Source organism: Heteronotia binoei, chromosome 3 (assembly GCF_032191835.1).
Source record: "Heteronotia binoei isolate CCM8104 ecotype False Entrance Well chromosome 3, APGP_CSIRO_Hbin_v1, whole genome shotgun sequence".
NCBI classification, from domain to species: Eukaryota; Metazoa; Chordata; class Lepidosauria; order Squamata; family Gekkonidae; genus Heteronotia; species Heteronotia binoei.
In genome coordinates, this window is record NC_083225.1 from 128549184 (window position 1) to 128569163 (window position 19980).

Here is a 19980-nt window from a genome sequence, read left to right on the forward strand (position 1 = left end):
TGCTGCCGCTGGCTGCTCTGTGACCCATTTTCCGGAGCGCTCTCCCTCTCTCTCCTCAATCGCGTGCAAGTGGCGTGAGGTTCAGATCGCTCTGTATGACTTCCTCGCGCCAAACCCGTCAAGTTAAAAACACAGCCACTTTCAGGACTGCCTTTGGACAGCGACTTCTTCCCCCGGCGCCTTCCCCTTCCCGCATCTTTTAGCTCTCCTCTCCCGATCTTCCATTGGCAGATACGAAACGCAGAGCTGTATTTCTCATAGGCTAAAGTAAATGCCAGTCCAAACTTGGTGGCCAAAGAGGGAGGGGTGTGTAAGCCATAAATCTCCTTCAAAGGCTATGAGCTCCGCCTATCCCTCACCAGCTTTTCTCTTGGATCCGCACCGCCCACTGAAAGGCTGAATGTGCAGAGCGCACCCCCTCTCATTGGAAAGCTGGAGCTGTCTGTTACATCCTGCCGTGCAAGGGGGAGGGCGGTAAAGAAAGCGTGGCTGTGGATGAGGCGGAATGTCCGAATTCTAAAGAGGGGGCGTGGCCTGACAAGTTAGGAGGCGTGACTATTCAGAGAGAGGGAAGCGTGGCTTGGGGAGGGGCGGAGCCCAACAGCGGAGAGGAGGGGGGAGCGGAGCGCGAAGGGAGGAGGCGCGCGCGCGCGAGCTGAGATTGCCCTTGTGTCTAGAGCTGGAAAAGCGGCTCGTGTAGCGGAGCAGTCTCCCTGCGAGCTGAGGTGAGGGAGAGCGTGCGAAGCAGCAGCAAGGCGAGCGCCGCAGTTGCCTATTCCCTGCGTACCCTGACCAACCCGGGCAGGGAGAAAGAGAGCGCTCTCGTGCTTGAAGAGGGGGAGCTAAGCTCCTCGGCAGGCGGGGGCGGGGGTGCGCCTGCGTGCCCACGGTGCCCGCTCGAGGAAGGACGGGGTGAGGGGGATTAATTGGGAAAGGGAGGGGGAGCAAGCAACCGCTCGGCCCCATTGCACACCCACGCGACCCTGGTCCTCCTCCTGTTCACCCCGCTGGATAGATAGAGGGAGACACTGCGGCGGCGGAGGCGGCTCCTGCTGGGGGGAGAACGAGCCCGAAGAGAGGAGGAGGAAGACGAGGCAAAGGAGGAAGCAGCGGCGGCAGCAGTGGGAGCAGCAGCGGCTGCGGGATTCTCTGCCTCGTGCCCTGCCGGCCCGAGGGAAACCCCCAGGATGCGGCTGGAACCGAGCGTCGTCTTGCGCTTATACAGCCTCTGCGGGATCCTCATACAAGGTACCACCCCCGCCTGCCCCTCACTCTTCCTCTTTGCCCCCTGCTCGCGCCCAACTTTGAGCTCTGTGTGTGTGCGTGCGCGCGGAGGGGGGGGGGCTTCTGCGCGTGCAGGGGCTGAGGTGGGGTGATAGCTGGCGGGCCGACGAGGCTGCCTTGCGAGACTTCCTCTCTTGACCTTATTCCCACTCCTGTCGCTTCCCCCTCTGGAGACTTGCCCCCAGCCTGCTCCTCATTTGTCTTCGTGTCCTGCATCTCTCTCCTCCCCAGCCCTTTCCCTTACGTCTGGGCTCTCTAATCCCCTGCCTTTCCTTTATCTTCTCCCCCCCCCCTTTTCCTGTTTCATCTATCCATCAACCTCCTCTTCCAACGGCTCCACTTGTACAGCGCTTTCTGTCCTCAAAGTGCTGCACAAACATTAATCCTTCTCTACCCCTCTTAAACTCCTTCTCTGCCCTCCCTCTCCTCCCCTAAAGCCTTCTAAGCTTCCCCTTCAGCCACTCTTTTTTTCACCCCATCAAATATGCCTGTAAAGTGAGAAAGGAAATGAAGGGAGGAAAGCAAGGTGTGCTCCTCCACATCCCAAAATGTACCTGTGTGTGTGTGCATGCTTTAAAGCTGGCCATCCATAAAGGGACTGTACATGCATGGTTTACTGGCAGAGGGAGACTTAAAGATGACCAGAGCTGGGTTTCTGACCGCCCCCCCCCCCTCTTCTGTCTTATAACCCTCAATGTATTCTCATAACCAGTTTCCAGGCTTAATGTATGTATTTGTCATCTAATTTTTCACATACCTTTGGCAATTCTCCCTTTCATTAATACAGCCCTTTCAAGTGGCATGTTAGAATCAGAATGGGAGAGAATGTGCAAGCTCCTATCATTATGCAAATGAATGATTCTGGGGACATAAGTAGGCAGAGAAGCAAAGCAGCATCTTCCCTGTTCCTCTTCCTCCACCCTTGCTAATCAGATTAAATGGCAATATGTATTAAGGAGCAACAAGAGACTACGTTTCCTATGTTATTAAGAGAATGTGGTGGTGCTGGAATGTGCAATGAGGATAATGGATGTGAGTGTGTGCATACGCGCATGTATGTGTGTGGTGTCTTTATGGCTGCGGTGTTCGAGAATGAGTGGAGATGGGTTTGCTGCCCGTTTCTCCTTTCCTTCCCCTCAGACGGGGAGAGATGAGGCAGCCAGGTACCTAAATGTGTCAGTGAAAGGACTCTTTAGTGTTAACCATCATCTAGATGGCTTTTGGACGCTCTAAATGAGGTCAGTGAGCACCAGCAACTTCTCCATGTTTTCCACAGGATGCACCCCCTCACACCCCCGCCTGTCAGGATGGCCAGGGGCAAATAATTTGTCTGTGTCTTTCTGTATTTTGGGGACTCAAAGAGCTAAGTGACCTTGTGCTATTTTCTTGTTTCTTGTTCAGCAGTATTAGAAAGTTTATTGTATTTCATGCCTCTGCATTTGCAGTATCATGAGGTGAGGTCTCCAGGGAAGGTAGTGGAAGCTTTTCCTTCCACCATCCCCAAAAGCCAAAGTCAGCTCTTAAGTGATTCTGTATTTGCATGCAGCCCCCCCCCCCTTCACCTTCTGAGGAAGTTGCATTTTAATAGTGATGCTGCAAGGACATGGATGTAATTTTTATTTGGTGATTGCAATGATTTTATACAGCTGACTACTTGTTTTCCTTGCCAGTCTGTGTGAGCTTCTTGGAATGTCCTAGCACAAAGAGCTGCTGTGTAGAATTATTTATTGGGGAATCTGGCAGGTGGCACATGTGGGGGGCTGCCTCTTTTCTTGTTGCATTTCCATATGAACTGTCAATTTTTTGTGCTGCAAGGGGGGAGCTCCCTTGATTGTTTCCCCCTCCCATTGATAAAATAATTATTGCTTTTGGTGATGGAAAACTTGATATTTTTAGTATACATTTAGAAGTGTTTAGTTGCATTGTGTTCAAGAGTAAACTAACAATTTAAAACATTGTCTGTTTAGATATATGTATTTTTAAAACACTTCAGTGACTGTGCCAGGAAAAATTGCACCACTGCAGGCAGCATCAGGTAAAAGAAAAATGCTGTGCAAGAGGCTGCATTTTGCTACTGTCTGTGTGAAGATAATCAAGCTGGGCCTTTTCTTATGGGATGGAGAATATTCCTTCCTTTACTATGCTACCTGATACTTCCTCTACTTTTAAATTGTGTATGTGTGTTAAGCCTGCCAGTTTTGTTTCAGCAGCAGCTGATGAAAACAACAGCTCAACCTTTTAGTCTTCTGAGCTTTGGCTGAGAAGGCAGTTGTGAATACTTTGGGATACGTAAAAGATTGTGATAGTATGCCCTGTTTTCCTTTGCACAGTGGCTAGTAATATGGCTAGTAGCTGCATATTGTTATCATTTTTGTTGATTTGTTGATTTTCGTTGTGCTTCTTGTCTGATAATTTGCTACTTGTTTGACATTACTAGACTGCTGCCCTAAACTATGGATACTATTATTCTTGTTTGGGAGATCTTGTTATCTTAATTCGCTTTCTAAAACAGAAGCAGGTACGTCACCTGATCAGCTGAAAGTTCATTGAGCCCTGCTCCCTGTATATCCCACCCCCATTTATTTTCCAGAATAGTATTTAGGCATATAACTGATTATTATACCCAAAATCAACATTTGGAGTAGATACCTACTAAGAAGATACAATTTTAAGTAGCCACATCTATTGAAATGTAAGGCCACGCTTCTCAAAATGTTATCTAGCACTCCTCACCTAAATACCTTACATGGAGATAGCCATCAGTAGAATCTGTTTCCAAGTAATTGTTCTTTGGATTGGGGATTTCATTGTTTAAATGATTTCCACCTCCTAAATTAGTATACAGTGAACTGATACAAAGAGGTGTAGTCTTGATTTTGATATAGAGATGATGTTCTGTGTAATCAAGTGGCATATATGGAAATCTCCCTGGCTTGTGTGAATGGCCTTTCTTAACCAAAGACTGGCTGAAGGAGGGGGGGGGGGATCAGTTCACTGCATGAAAAGTTAATGGCATTTATGCAGAAGCTCAAGAGCCATTGTTTGGGAGCAACCTTTGCACAAACTATACAAGCACTTAAGACAATTTAAAGACAGTTTGATGATATTGCAGTGGTGGTGGTAAATAATTGTAATATTTAGTTAATACTAGAAATATATTTTCTTCTAGGTTTGAAAATGAGTATATAGATGGTAAAGGTCTGTTGCATCTATGAGCAACCATTTTTTATGAACAACCTTTTCACAAACTATACAAGTACTTAAGACAATTTAAAGACAGTTTGATGATACTGGAGTGGTGGCTGTTAATAATTGTAATATTTAGTTAATACTATAAATAGATTTTCTCCTAGGTTGGAAAATGAGTATATAGATGGTGAAGGTCTGTTGCATCTAGCTGCAGTAGAAATAGAACCTTCTGAATATGCAAGTGTGATCCTAACTACAAATATCAATTCTGCCATCATGTAGTGTAGAAACTTACATTTATTTACAATGATGATGTTATTTTATTTGATACATTTATGAAGCTAAATACTTGGGATTGCTTGGTAACTTAACTTATTTAGTAAAGTCTCAAACAGCTTTTACAATATAAAATTAGTGATTTGGTAGGTAATACAGTTACAAAAGCTTAATTTGACTGCATAATGTATAGTATGAAATTACAGGGATAAATATATTTTACTGTACTTCATGTGTACAGAGGTGTTAGAATTGTCCCAGAATTGTAGCTGCTGTAGCCCCCTGCTGTGTGATAATGCAAATGGCATCTAATGCTTTAATGTGCTGTGCTTTTGCAAAAATACTGGGTAGCACTGTATCCGTTGCAAAACTATTACACTAGACACTTCACTAGCAGTGAGCAAATATTTCAGAGCAATTTTGCAGGGTCTTGAAGAAGTGTGATTGAAGTGAAAAATTCAGTGATTGTCAGTAGATAACTAACTAGTATTGGGTTTGATCTTGTGATACTTTTCCCCCAAAGCATCTTGTATAAATCAGTTATTTTTTCCCTTTAAAAAACTATAAACAATTGAATTTATTCTGAATTAGACATAATGTCATGCAATAAAATAGCAGCATTGCAGTCATTCAGCTTCAAATACTGCCTGTTAATGATTTTAGCACACCTATCTCAAGTGATTACAGTATGAGCACAATATGCTAAATATATGGAGTTGCAACAATATATTTTAATGACTGTGACTATACACATGTTTGTGCATGCATCATTTTATGACTTTATAAAGATATATATAGTTACTACCTTAACAGTAGTAACTGTTAAGTTTAGTAACTTAATCTGATTTAGTTTTTACATTTTTTAAAAAGTGCTTTGGCATTCCATACACTGAAAAATAAAATGCTTAATGCTGGTGGTCTTTATATGAAATTTTCAGAATTAAAGCAGCTACTTTAAATTTCTAGATTTTGAAAATGTTGAAAGAATATTTTGTGAATCTACTGTGTTAATGCACAGCTTAAATTCTCCATCCAAATTAAGAATATTTACTTGAAATTAAAGTCCCATTAATATCATAGGGTATTGCTTCAATCAACTTTCATTACATAAATAAATAAATAAGTAAACATTAGTTGCTAGGTTAGTATTTAGTAAATATACAACTGAGACAAATAAGAAGTGCAGTGTTAAATTCAATATAGTGTGAATAGCACATATCATTTCTTGGAAATATGCAACTTAGTGAGAAATACTTCGGACAACTTTTTGTCAATTGTTCATTTATTCCTTTTAATGAATGTTGCAACTGTTTTACAATTCCTGATCAAAAACATGAGGAGCAGTGTCTGAACTCGTACATGCTTTTTCTGTACTGAGTTTTCATGAGTGAAATGTTACTGGTGGAAATAAATGCCACTCGGATCAATGGAATTGTCAATTGAAATGTGAATATTTGCATATCAAGACAGTGACTTCTGTTTTGTAGTAGTGTTTTCAACTGCAGATATTGTCAGATTTTCAGCAGTTACCTAACAGTTGTTAACAAGAAGTTTAGAACAATGCAAACAAAAGATGGAAATAGAATTTTTATATCTTATAGTTTGGAAGATCACAGCAATAACTAAGAAATTTATTACAGCTCTTATAATGAGATCGTGAGCTTTATTTGAGGAAGACAGTAAGTCTGGAGCTCCCTTAAGCTATTGATGCTGACTGAAAATATAGAGTAATAAGTTATAATCAGCTTGAGAGTATACAGAACATATGTCAATTATGTGTAATTTATTTTTATTTTTAAATTGAACTTGTCTGATAAAGGAGATGTGACAAAGAAGCAATTACATTTAAACAAACAGCCTATAAATGCAATGTGAGTGTTAATGGGCATTAGGATCTGTATCTGAGTTCTTCTGCAGTCCTGGGACAGAGAACTTATTATAGCCAAGGCTATATTATTGATGTGTTTACTTTTTAAAATGTGATTTTATTTATTATTGGCTAGGATATTTTTTACATATGAAGAATTTTTATATGGCCCCAAAGTCAAACCAGTTTTGAGTTTCATCCATGTTAGCAAAGTTGTGAATTAAGCTGATACCTGTAGTTTGAGGACCATAAATGCTCAAGTACGGTAGTTCTTAAGACCACATGCAAACCAGTGTTTTGAAGATTCCACCTAGATATGTGAAGGCCAAGAGAATGATGAGAAGAGGAACGCAAATAAAAAGGCCTTGCTTTCAGAATGACATCTTGGGAAATCATATCAAAATATGCATGTTTGCTAAGTTACAAGTTCTTAGAAGTGATTCTGCTTTAGCTTAGTCTTCTTTTAAAATAGCCTTCTCTCTACTTTTACACCTTTTCCTCCCCCATGTGATGATCAAGTTAGACTAAACCTGTAACTCACATTTTGACTTTGTTTAAATTGTAGCTTAGTTCACTTTGGGGGATTTTACTGTGTTTAGACAGACAAAGATGGTCTCTCTATTTGCTGTCAACATTAGGAACTTCCTTCAAAAGTGCCCAATAGGGATTGTTTCTGCATATTTCCTTCAAGATTCAGGATTCTTTTAGAAAAGTAAATCAAATTCTGCACTGGCTTGATTTTAAAAATAATCTTTCAACCCATTTCAGGCTGTATAAGTAAAATTGATGACACAATTATTACTGCGTTTGACTGTAAAACAGCATTCATAAGAACTGGCAAAAATTGCATATTTTAAAATGTAGATGGATACATAACATTTTTCAGTGTCTGATGCAGAAATGTAACCAAATCTGGGAATCTCCTAAATATATTTTTGTCCATCCCTTTATGTAGCTCAGTTTACCTCAAATATAAATAATCAGCTGTATCATGCCACAAGTGAATGAAAGAGATGACTATTAAAAAAATTAAAATGTGAAAAAGCCGGTTGTTTCAGTTTATACATACTTTCCTGCTTTCCAAAGTTCATGAAATTCAAGTTGACAATTAATGAAAAAGAGCCTTGGGTCTTAAATCTTAAGGACAAAGGTTCTGAACAGAGAAATAGCATGTCTTTGTTTTTAAGGATATATTATTTAGAGAGATGGAACAGTATAAAATAAAATATTATGACTATTTTAATGTTTACCATTACTATAGTGCTTCCTGTTTATTATCATATAGTTTGTATTTTTAGCTTTTACACTGGACAAAATATTTTCAACTTAGCTGCCTTTTGATGTAGTGGTTAAATGCAGGGAGAACTAGGTTTGATTCCTCACTCCTTCACATACATCTGCTGATATGACCTTGGGTCAGCCACAAGTTCTCTCAAGGCTGTTCTGCTCAAGAGCAGTTCTGGGAGAGCTCTCTCAGCCCCACCTACCTCACAGGGTGGCTGTTGGGGGGGAGTGGAAGTGAAAGGAGATTTGTAAGCCGCTCTGAGACCGCATTGGCTAGTGAAGGGTGGTGTATAAATCCAGTCTCTTTTCTTCTTCTTCTTTGTGTACAATACAATTACCTCACTAGGATAAATTTCAGTGTGGTAGCTATGACAGGCTGTGGCAGCAAAATGGAGACTTGTGGCACTTTAAAGGCAAATAGATTTATTAAAGACTGTAGGCATGAGCTTACAGACACAAGCATAAATCTTTATGGAATCTGGCCTACAACAGTTTAGGTTTCAAGAAAAAAGCCTTTAAATGGCCACACTGCTTTGTATTTTTACAGGGTGTATCTTTAATTTTTTAATGAAATAAGGCATTAATGAAACCTTGTATAGTGTAGGGGAGACCCAGGTTTGAATTTCCATTACACCATGCAATGTTGCTGGGTAACCTTGGGGCGATCACTCAGTTTCACCTACTTCACATGGTTATTGTGAGGATAAAATGGAAGAGAGGTAAGCATCTTGGATTCCCATTAGGGAGAAAGGCAGAAATGAAACAATTATTCATTCAAGTTTATGCAAATATTAAAATTCTGTGTGCAAACTTATACAATACCTTCATATTTCTAATCTGCTTGGTTTGAGAACGTGTTCAGCACTTAATTTCTTCTGGATGTATGTTTTTAAAAATGTATATTTTTTTCATTTTTTAAACTTATTTTTCTACCAGGTGCTGAAGAGAGAATCCACATTGCAGGTTTTGCAGCTTTAAATTTATCCTACAAAACAAGTTGTTTAGGTGGTTGTGGTGGGAACATCAGAACTGCCTACTGAGCTCACAGGTCTGCGCATAACTTAGTTGAACCAATCAGAAGACTAATAGATCTGTTGAGCTTTAATTTAGCAGCCTTTCAAGAAGCTTCCCCCCCCGCCCCGATGATGGCTATCAAGAAATTGTGCTGTGGTTCACAAGGAATCTAAAACAGCAATCTTTTCTATAACAACTTGTATCATTTAGGGTTGCTATACTCCTGCCAGGGGCAGGGGAACCCCCACTTTTGTAGGGTTCTTTTCCATTGCTGTCCAGCTGGCTGGCAGTGAGAAATCCCACCCTCAACTGACCTGAAAGGTGATGTGATTATGTCACCAGGAAGTGACAGGCTCACAGTGATTATGTTGCACAGTGATGCTCTAGTTTTTGGGCAAAACTCAATGGTAAAAGCAGCTACCATCTATAGAGTTTTGCCTCAAACGTGTGTTATCTTCCTGATGGCAGTGACCCTATAATCAATTCAGGATCAAGCTAGTTGACTGGTTTAGTTTGTGAACAGCAGACACTGGGGTTTTGTTTTGGATTGGGCTGTGGTGCCATTTCCTTGATTTCCAAGAGCTTTCTGGAGTTGCTATTGCCCCTTTGGGAAAAAAAGAGAGAAGAGTTATAGGTGTATATACTATGAAAACAACCTGAATTCTCTACCTTCTCAGCTACTTATCAATAAGCCATTCATCTAGTTTTGTCTTAGCTATTCATAACTTCTCTATATTTCATGTGATGAGACATATGGAATAGGATACCAAAAATTAGAACAGCACAGTTATTTGGCAGGGAAGCAGTAATGATGGCTGTGCCAGTTACTGAAAGATAAGAGATTAATCCAAAATAAATGGGAATGCCCGTTATCACAAATTTATATTGCTATAGGGCCATGAAGGAGGAGATTCAAAGTAAATTCAGATAATTAACATCTGGATGATGGATCAGTTTCTAAAAACTTTTAATTAAAACATGTGATTAATGTCTACTCAGCAATCATTTTAGTGACTTTTCTTGTCCCCCCCTTTCATTACTGTTTGTCTTCAAAGAGTTGCCCTGCAGTGTTTATCCAGCCATGTTTGTGAGCCTTAAGTCTTGTTTTACTTAGCAAAGCTTTCTGCCCCAGTAGCTTAAAAAATGTCTGATAGCTCTGAGGAATTTAAGGCCAAATGATCTAAGTGTCAGTTTCAGTAAATGTGTCGGGATGAATATCTGAACAAATGTAAAAATACCAAACTGACCTACATTTGCTAGATTATCAGTATAAGTGGACCTGTTTCTATTCCTGCCATGCAATATGGCAAGAGACTGCTCTGATTATTTCCCAACTAGGAAGAGACTGGACTAATTAAATGGGAATAATAAGAAATCTTTGTTCCGCATTAGATACAAATTCATGTGTATTGGGTTTCAAACATGTTGCTTCTTGTTGTTCCTGTTTTTTAAAAACAAATCTTCTGGCTGAGAAACAGTTTTTATGAGCTGTATTGTAGCACTAAACTGGTTGGACTAAAAATATTTTTGAGGTGTACTAATACTAAATAAAATGGGTACCATCCATGGTGCAGGATAGCTCAAGGCAATCCTTCTAGCATTGATCAACTGGCTTAGTTGTAGATGAAAAACTTGTAACCCTGGGCAACAGTTGAAGGGAGGAGAAAATAAAGGATGTCACTCTGACCAAAAGTCCCTTCAAGTTTCAGAGCTCTCTACTATAAGGATAAAAGAGAGGAGACTAATGTAAGCCACCTTGGCTATTCCACAGGGGAGAAAGGCATGGATTTAAATGAAAAGAGATTTAAACAATTGCTATTTCTCCATAGCTGCATTAGAGATTTCATCTTTTTAATGTTGTCTCTCATACACAAATTCAAAATAGTGTATTCATGTACTGTTATTGTGTATGTTTCCAGTGGAAACCAGGATTTGCTTGGGAAGCGATTAATGTTCCCTGTGCTCCCATTCTGAAACACAATGTGGAGATTCTGCTGGTGGGAACAGATATACTTGACCTTGAAACAGGAATATCAACACTCAAGGTTTATTAATAATAAAAATAAAATTGGAGAACATATGTATTCTTTTAGTTTAATCTTATACCAAAGAGAAAGCACAACTTTTGAACAGCATGCTTTTATATCAAAATTTCTTAGTGTATTCAAATCTAATTTCAGTCTCCCTCTTTCAGTCACGATCTTAAGTTCTTAGGTCGCTTTACCTTAGAATTATTGGAAATATAGGGTTAGTTCCTATGCACTGTGAACACAGTGGTAACATGGAATAGAAATCTTTCTTTTCACTGACTTCTCCAGCAAACTCACCAGCCTCCCAAAAGTTGGTGCTGAATGTTACAGAGCATGTTTTTCCCATCTTCATTTTCAACCTGAGATACTTGTCCATGGGGTCCTGTGACATCTATGATCAGCTTTTCAAAGACTGGTGGGTGGCAGAGTACATAGTATTGCCTTCCATTCATGCTTCATAGAATCTAACATCTGTGGTTTATCATCTCAAATTTGTATTTTTGATTGCAAAATAAACAGTACTTCAATGTGGGAACAAAAATTGTGCTTGTTATTGTTATCTAATCTTTGTATGTTCTCTAGATCTGCTACAGAAATTTATTGCAGCTGACATTTTATTTTAACAATGATACTACAGCCATTTTTTTGGAACATGGATAGTAAAAGGCATCAACTGTCAGCGTATATTTCTATGCATAGGTTCAACAGCAGTGTGTAACGCTGCACAGAAAACTATTGAACGCTGCTGTTTTGTTGTCTGATTAACTATTGGTTTTAGATAGTAAAAATGAATACTGGGTGGGGGGATTCTGCGGATAATCACAAAAACGTCAAAACGATGCTATAGAGGTTTCTGGAAAATGAAGCAGTATCCCAGGATGGCTTTTTGTTTTTGAGCCTGTAAAGCAGTATTGAAAAGACTGTAAACTTTAGCTCTGTATGAAAAATTTGCATGTCCTGTGCAATTACTCTGAAGTTAAAAGCACTTGCAATCTTGACAGTGCAGTCCTAAGCCGATTGAATCCTCTTGAGCTAACCAACTTCATTGACTTTAAAGGTTGCAATTCCACTCAGAAGTGCACTGTAAATCTCTTCTTCTTTTTTTTAATGCTGTTTTGGTATGAATATGGGGAAGTATTGAGAGGCTTGAGAACATATTGAGATAAGGCAGGATATAAATATTTTAAATAAAAATATCTCAACAAGTCATATTAGAATCTTCCAGCTGCAACAATCCCTTATATGTATGGTCTATAAAGCCGGTTTGGACAATAGTCATGAGATCTAGAATGGTTTCATTTGTGCTGCTCTGCCTTTGAGAATCTGTCCTGCTGAATTTCTCCTGTTCTTTGAAAAGCTGGCTATGTACTCATGGTGGCTTTCAGTATACAGAAGTAATTATTCTGCTGCTGTTACTGTTGTTGATGTTGCAGTCACTATTTTAACTGATGTTCTGAATCTGAATGATTTATCTTTAAGCTGTTTGCAGAGACCAAAGTAGGTTAATGAAGAGGGGAAATAAATCTTATATTGGATGAATAAATATTATAGTTCCTTTAATTGTCTGTAGAACTTCACTTGAGAACATCAGTTATGGTTATACATCGTTTCTTTCCTTCTCTTTGTACTATAATGACTATTGAAGTATATATGAACATAAGATGGCATAAGATTGCTATGCAAAAACAAAAAATTGAACATGCATAATAGACATTTTAATCTTAAGGATACAATAATACTGGACACTATAATGCCATTGTAAATATGTATCTCTTAACTGAGTGTGTAGTAATCTCCACCTTTTTAGTGACACTATTTCATGTGAAAACAAATACTAGATAATGAAGATATTAATATTTAATTCCATTATGTAACATCAGATATTATTGGTTAATTTTTAGGCATCGTCATTCTTCATGATTGCCAAATTAAATTCTAGTCAGTATTCTTTAGTTTTAATCAAAACTTAGATCTATATATGAGTTTGAGAAATTCCTTGACTACAGCATCTCCCACTGTACAAATTGTCTGTACCAGGAATGGCCAAACTTGCAGCTCAGGAGCCACATGTGGCTCTTTCACACATATTGTGTGGCTCTTGAAGCCCCAATCTCTCCAATGGCCAGCTTGGAGAAGGCATTTGTTTCTTTAAATCACTTCTCCAAGCCAGCTGGTGGCTTGGAAAAATCATTTAAAGTTAAAGTTCCTTTCTTTCTACCTCCCCCCTCCCCATCTGTCTACCTTCTTTCCTTTCTGTCTTGTGGCTCTCAAACATCTGATGTTTATTCTCTGTGGCCCTGGTCTATACCAAAAGTAACTTTTGTTTCTCAACTCACTCCTCCTTTGCTTTTTAACTGATTAGGGCACATAAATTCATTCATTTAAAATCACATTCTGAGGCAAAGATTTAAGGTTAGTTTTCATTGATTAAGCTATAGCCAAGAAGTAATAATAATTGGTTAAGCTATAGCCAAGAAGTAATAATAAATTGCTCTTTCACCGATTCATCCTAGAGTTTGGTAAAGTGAACATATGGAGTTGGTTTATACCTAGTCATATCCTTAGTGCATTTCACTTACACATACTTGTGAAGCTTCCTTATTGGTTCATCCATGTCAGTATTTAGATTAGCTTCCCTAAGTTTCAAGCAGGGGTCTTTCGTATCACCTATTACCTGATCCTTTTGGGAAACACAGTTTTGGCTACTTTGGTAGTGTTCATTGTACAAGCCACTTCTTGGTGCTCAGTGGTGAGTAACAGCATTTTGAAGTTTTTTGCCTTAAGAGGTGCAGAGAAAGGAGGAAATGCTCACCACTGCCTTGGGTTTGAAAGGAATTGCTGGGGAAGTGAGGTAGTAGAAGTGCACAAATCAAGACATGTACTGGATGTGATTGGGGGTGGTAACCCTTCTCTTGTAAAGATTTGTGAACAGGATTGGTGAGATAGTTTCTTCTAATCTCTTTCTCATGTTATTAAATGCTTAACTAGTAACTTAATGTGGAATTATCCCATGTAATATTATGGAAGTGTTCTAGTCACCACTGAGTCACTTACCTTTTAAAATAAACTTTAGTGTCTGATACAACAGTAATAAGCTGTTAGAATGGGATCACTAGCAAGTGCGTGATTACTAGTTCGGCAGATCACCCACCTTTGAAAAGTTAAAAATTTAAACACAAAACGAACAGCTGTGGATCAAACACTGTTGTGTGTTAGTAAAATAAAAAGTAGTATTATTGGAATTTGTGATATTGTATGGATAGATAAACACCCTCTTTCGTAGGTGCATGTTCTGACACCATCCTTCCCCCCAACTGTATTCTAGTATTATCTTTCCTCTCCATGAAACAGATTGCTGGCAACCCTATTGTGTTGCAGGCCTCTTGAGCTACTGTAGCACAAGAATTTGAAATCCTTGGTTTAGAAGTAAATGATTTATATAGTGGAAATAGTGGCAGGAATCATGGGTTAGTAACTGAAGGATGCATAGTATCCTGGGGAAAAAATCCTGACTCTAATAATTAATGTTTTTAAGTTTCAGGTGCTTGTGGGTTAGGAAAGTTGCAGTGCTATCCTAAGCAGAAGTAAATGGGTGTACCTACTCTTGGGATGGCACTGTTGGGCATTCTGTATTTTTATTGACTTCATTTATACTTTGAATTTTTCACATAAGGTGCAAAGTAGATATTTGTATAAATATACTATTTGCTAACTGTTAGGTTGGTATTGAAATACACTGCTTGCTATCAGGTTGGTGTTGACTAGTGCAGTATATGTTTCAAAAAGTAATGTTATCCTGTTTTAGAATGGTTTGGATGTAAAACTGATGAGCTTATGATGTAGTTGGGTTGCTCAAAATATGTTACATATTCCCATATACTACATAATAATAATGTAATGTGTGTGAATATTTTAGTTGTGGTTCCATTTTCTCAAAAAATTGTATTGGAATGTCACTGTGTAGCTTCAAAAGCTTATGGATTATTTTAGTGTAACATGGAATCTGACATGAGTGACATAAAAGTCATGTCTGAAGTACCTAGAGCCCCCATTCATATAAACCCTGCTAGTATTCAGAGTGTGCTTTATTGAATTAATTGACAAGATCCTCCCTTTTCTTTATTAATTAATTTTTCATAAATAATATGTAAGTTATAATATACAACAGACTTTAAAAAAAGATAATCTTCAAGAATAAGATCAACAGGCTTATACTACTATGCCTTATGGTAGTATTGTATTTTTTTCTTTTCATGTACTGGTATATTACAGCAGTTTTAATTTAGAGCTAAAATTTGTGCCTCTGTTCAGTTTGCTTAGAATTACACTTTTCAGTTGCTTTTTAAAAGCAAGGTTAAATTCATAAATGCATTACTTGATAACTGCTTTCTGTTGAAATTGCAACATGTGATGAGATTTCCTGTAACAAGACCATTTTCTATTCTCTTGGAAACTTTTAAGTGTAACGTGCTTGGAAACTTTTAGAGAACTAGGTGGTGCTGTTCTTTCATCTTTGTATATTAGCTGAGCTCTTCTTCTTTTGAACATGGCTTACTTTTTAAACTAGAAATGTGGTTTCCTTCCTTCTTTGGTTAAGGATATAGACCTAATTTTTGCAGAAATTGTTTATTTACTAGTTGAGGAGACACATTACTTCCTTTCTTTGTAAACACTAACTATTAAGCATGGAAAAATGCAGCAGGTGCTTTCAGTTGGAGCTAGGACAGAGGTCAGTCCAGAAACAGAACTGCATGGGTTTTACATATCTACATGGGTATTACATATTTTAAAATGAACTGCGTTGTAGGAAGAAGTCTGTTAATAATATGCATGTGGGTAGGGCCTGTAACAAGTTTGTATATGTTTACACAACCTCGTGTGCTTTATAGACCAAGACAAATGTAGACTGTACCAACAGAGTGAACATGTTGATAAAGATGATACTCAACATGTTCTGGTATGTATATAGGTTACAAGCTCCATGAGCTGGGGAGGTGGATTTTTGTTTGTTTGTTTATGTGGTTTGGACAAGTGTCATATAAATAGAATATGTATAGACTACATGTCATTCAATACCAAAGAATGTTGAATTTCTTTTGAACCGAACACTGGATTCTTTAATATCTAGTTCCTCAAAAAAAGTAGAGCACTCAAGTACTATATAACTGTATGTTTTGGTTCAGAACATAAAATAAAAATTTCTTTTCACTGCCAGATTACATTTTAATAAACTCTTGAATTAACTTTCATTCTTCCCCAAGACAATAGAAAATGGTGACCTTTTCAGGGTTCACTTTTTAATTGTGGTTCCTCAATTTTAATTAAGTTGAACTCAAAGGTTTTAAAAGCTAATGATAATGATAAGTGCTATCCTATTTATTTTGAAAAATGAGTTGTTCTGCATTAATTTTGGATTACAGGTGACATTCTGTACTATATTTGTCATTTTAGGTTGCTTTTCATGGAAGAAAAAAATTAAGAGATGAGCATTTTGATAGAAACTAATCAAAATCTGACCAGAACAGACCCTGATCATGAATGTAATTATTATAACTAAGCCAGACAAGAATTCCCCCCCCCCCCCCCAGAAATAATGATGGATAGTAAATTCTTTGGTGTCTTGCCATTACAGTTTTGTTTCAGTCCTACAAATCAGCAGGGACCAGAGGATTCAGGGAGAAGGAAGATAATGATTTGGCACTTGGCTGGTATGTGCCATGTCCAACTTGGAATGCATTGATGTTCTCACCAAAGAGGATCATTCTGGATTCTTTTTTGGAGAATTGCTTTGTTTTCCAGCACTTTCATGCTCCTTCATAACTATTGGTTTAGTTGTTTGAGCTATTTCAAAATAGTAAAGAGTCCAGTAGCACCTTTAAGTTTATTATAGCATAATTTTTTTCAAAAACAAAGCACTCTTCGCAGATGTATGGAGGGTATGTAGAAACTGGCCAGAAATATATAGGTGGTAAGGGGAGGGGTGAGTGGATGCAGGATGTGAGTGCCATGTTAAATACAGGAATAAGAAAAGGTAGAATGTGCAGTCCAGGCTTGGTTCAGTTGTGGAAAAATGCAAGCAAACTTCTATTCATGTGTAAATAAGTGAGTGAGATGTGATTGTTTTAGACAAAACTGGAATTCGTGAGAGAAAGCTGAAGCACACCCACTCTCTCCCCTCCCCAAGCTTAACTTTTAAATTGTGTGTGAGTGGGAAAAATAACAAAGCTACTAAAATCATCCTCTGCTCTGTGCGTTAGTGGAGGATTAGCAATCAGGACTGAAACTGGTTTTCTGCCAGTTTTTTCTTAGCCAGAGAAGAGTCCCAGCTACTGCTCATGTGTTGAATCATAAGAACATAAAAGAAGCCATGTTTGGTCAGGCCAATGGCCCATCCAGTCCAACACTCTGTCACACAGTGGCCAAAAAAATTATACACACACACACACACTGTGGCTAATAGCCACTGATGGACCTTGCTCCATATTTTTATCTAACCCCATCTTGACGCTGGCTATGCTTGTAGCTGCCACCACCTCCTGTGGCAGTGAATTCCACATGTTAATCAGCCTTTGAATGAAGAAGTACTTCCTTTTATCTGTTTTAATCCGACTGCTCAGCAAATTCATCGAATGCCCACAAGTTCTTGTATTGTGAGAAAGGGAGAAAAGTTCTTCTTTCTCTACTTTCTCCATCCCATGCATAATCTTGTAAACCTCTATCATGTTACCCCGCAGTCGACGTTTCTTCAAGCTAAAGAGCCCCAAGCGTTTTAACCTTTCTTCATAGGGAAAAGTGTTCCAAACCATTAATCATTCTAGTTGCCCTTTTCTGGACTTTTTCCAATGCTATAATATCCTTTTTGAGGTGTGGTGACCAGAATTGTACACAGTATTCCAAATGAGACCGCACCATTGATTTATACAGGGGCATTATGATACTGACTGATTTGTTTTCAGTTCCCTTCCTAATAATTCCCAGCATGGTGTTGGCATTTTTTATTGCAATCACATACTGTCTTGACATTTTCAGTGAGTTATCTACCACGACCTCAAGATCTATCTCTTGGTCAGTCTCTGCCAGTTCACACCCCATCAACTTGTATTTGTAGCTGGGATTTTTGGCCCCAGTGTGCATTACTTTGCACTTGGCCACATTAAACCTAATCTGCCATGTTGATGCCCACTCACCCAGCCTCAACAGAGCCCTTTGGAGTGCCTAGCAATCTTCTCTGGTTCTCACCACCCTGAACAATTTAGTGTCATCTGCAAACTTGGCCACTTCACTGCTTACTCCCAACTCCAAATCATTTATGAACAAGTTAAAGAGAATGGGACCCAGTACTGAGCCCTGCGGCACCCCACTGCCTACCGTCCTCCACAGCAAAGACTGCCCAGTCTTCCTGGCAGTCTTTTCTGGAAAATACGCCTATAAAACCAAGAAACAAAGGAATTTCCCCCCCAGAAACAATCAAGAATATGAGTGTTGCGGTAGATATTAAAATTCCTTTGTTTCTGCAGTCCTAAACTCTGCTCATGAACTGAGTTCAATCCCCCACGGAAGCTGGATTTTCAGGTAGCTGGTTCGAGGTTGACTCAGCCTTCCATCCTTCCGAGGTTGGTAAAATGAGTACCCAGCTTGCTCGGGGGAAAGTGTAGATGACTGGGGAAGGCAATGGCAAACCACCCCGTAAAAAGTCTGCTGTGAAAATGTTGTGAAAGCAATGACACCCCAGAGTCAGAAATGACTGGTGCTTCCACAGGGGACCTTTCCTTTTCTTGCAAGGCTTACTGGGCTTTTGTGGGGAGTTCATTTCAGCTGCTGCTGAATCTTGAATTCTCAGTTGTTTAATGAATATATTTGTTTACTTGCCTGATGGTATATATTTTGGATGTTAATTTGCTCTGCCATTTTAGCAGGGAAATAGTGATTAGCAATTAAACTTCTTTTATTACTGACATTTAGTATGAAGAGAAGCATATTTGTGACTTGGCTGGTAAAATACATATGTCGTGGGGATTTACAGTTGGATAATAACAAAGATCTAGTCTAAATCATGTTCTAATGTAGTTAATTAACATGACTTTTGCAATTTCAGTTATTCAATAGCAATTAGAAATTGTCTGATCCTATTCTGGTGCCTTGCATTTTACTTTCAGTTCCTTGCCTGAAAGGACAGAATGACTCAGAAAAATCTGTTATCTAACCAGAATAGTTAGCACATTTCCTGCTGAAATAGGATCACTGTAAGTACATGTTTGGTTCTATTTTCTGCCAGTCACTGCACTATTTCAGTGGCTTTGACAAGACTTTCAGAATTCACAATCGATATATAGAGGTGTGCAAAAAAATCCAGTATGTTTTTGTTCAGGTCTATGGGACCTGAGCTGTAGGAGGACTCAGTCCCAGCTAAAGTGGCATGGAGCTCTCAGCTCCCAGTGCCACAGCCAATCTTGGGGCATTTGGGGTAGCTGAATATACGCTGATAAAATTAGAGGGAAAATGCTTTATTTGAGCTCAGCTATACTAGTAACCAGAAGAACCCCGTGGCGCAGAATGGTAAGCTGAAGTATTGCAGTCCAAGATCTGCTCCTGACCTGAGATCGATCCAGGCGGAAGCTGGGTTCAGGTAGCTGGCTCAAGGTTGACTTGGCCTTCCATTCTTCCGAGGTCAGTAAAATGAGTACCCAGCTTGCTGGGGGTGAAGTGTAGATGACTGGGAAAGCAATTGCAAACCACCCCATAAAAAGTCTGCTGTGAAAACGTGATGTGACATCACCCCAGAGTTGGAAACGACTGGTGTTTGCACAGGGGACTACCTTTACCTTTTCATACTAGTAGCCAGTCAGATTCTCTGATCTGTATTCATCTTAAAATGTTTCATTGTTTCATTGAAGTTATTAATATTTTCTGAACATGTTTATCAGAAACATGTTTATCAGAAACAGGGGGCAGTTCTCTCACCAATGTTATTCAATATCTATATGCGCCTTCTTGCCCAGATTGCCAGGAGATATGGACTTGGGTGCCATCAATATG

At 39.1% G+C, this 19980-nt stretch overlaps 1 protein-coding gene across 4 annotated transcripts in view; it reads left to right on the forward strand.

Annotated features, from left to right (window-relative positions):
* Positions 1-614: 614 nt before the first annotated feature.
* CADM2 (cell adhesion molecule 2) overlaps positions 615-19980 on the forward strand; it is a 966308-nt gene continuing 946942 nt past the window's right edge. For 2 of the 4 annotated variants that reach the window (XM_060234429.1, XM_060234431.1), the window contains exon 1: positions 645-1248. In XM_060234429.1, coding sequence (XP_060090412.1) covers positions 1188-1248 — 61 coding nt within the window. In that variant the 5' untranslated portion in view covers positions 645-1187. Of the gene's footprint in view, positions 1249-19980 lie in introns of all 4 variants that reach the window. The other 2 variants (XM_060234430.1, XM_060234432.1) reach the window with 2 other exon arrangements.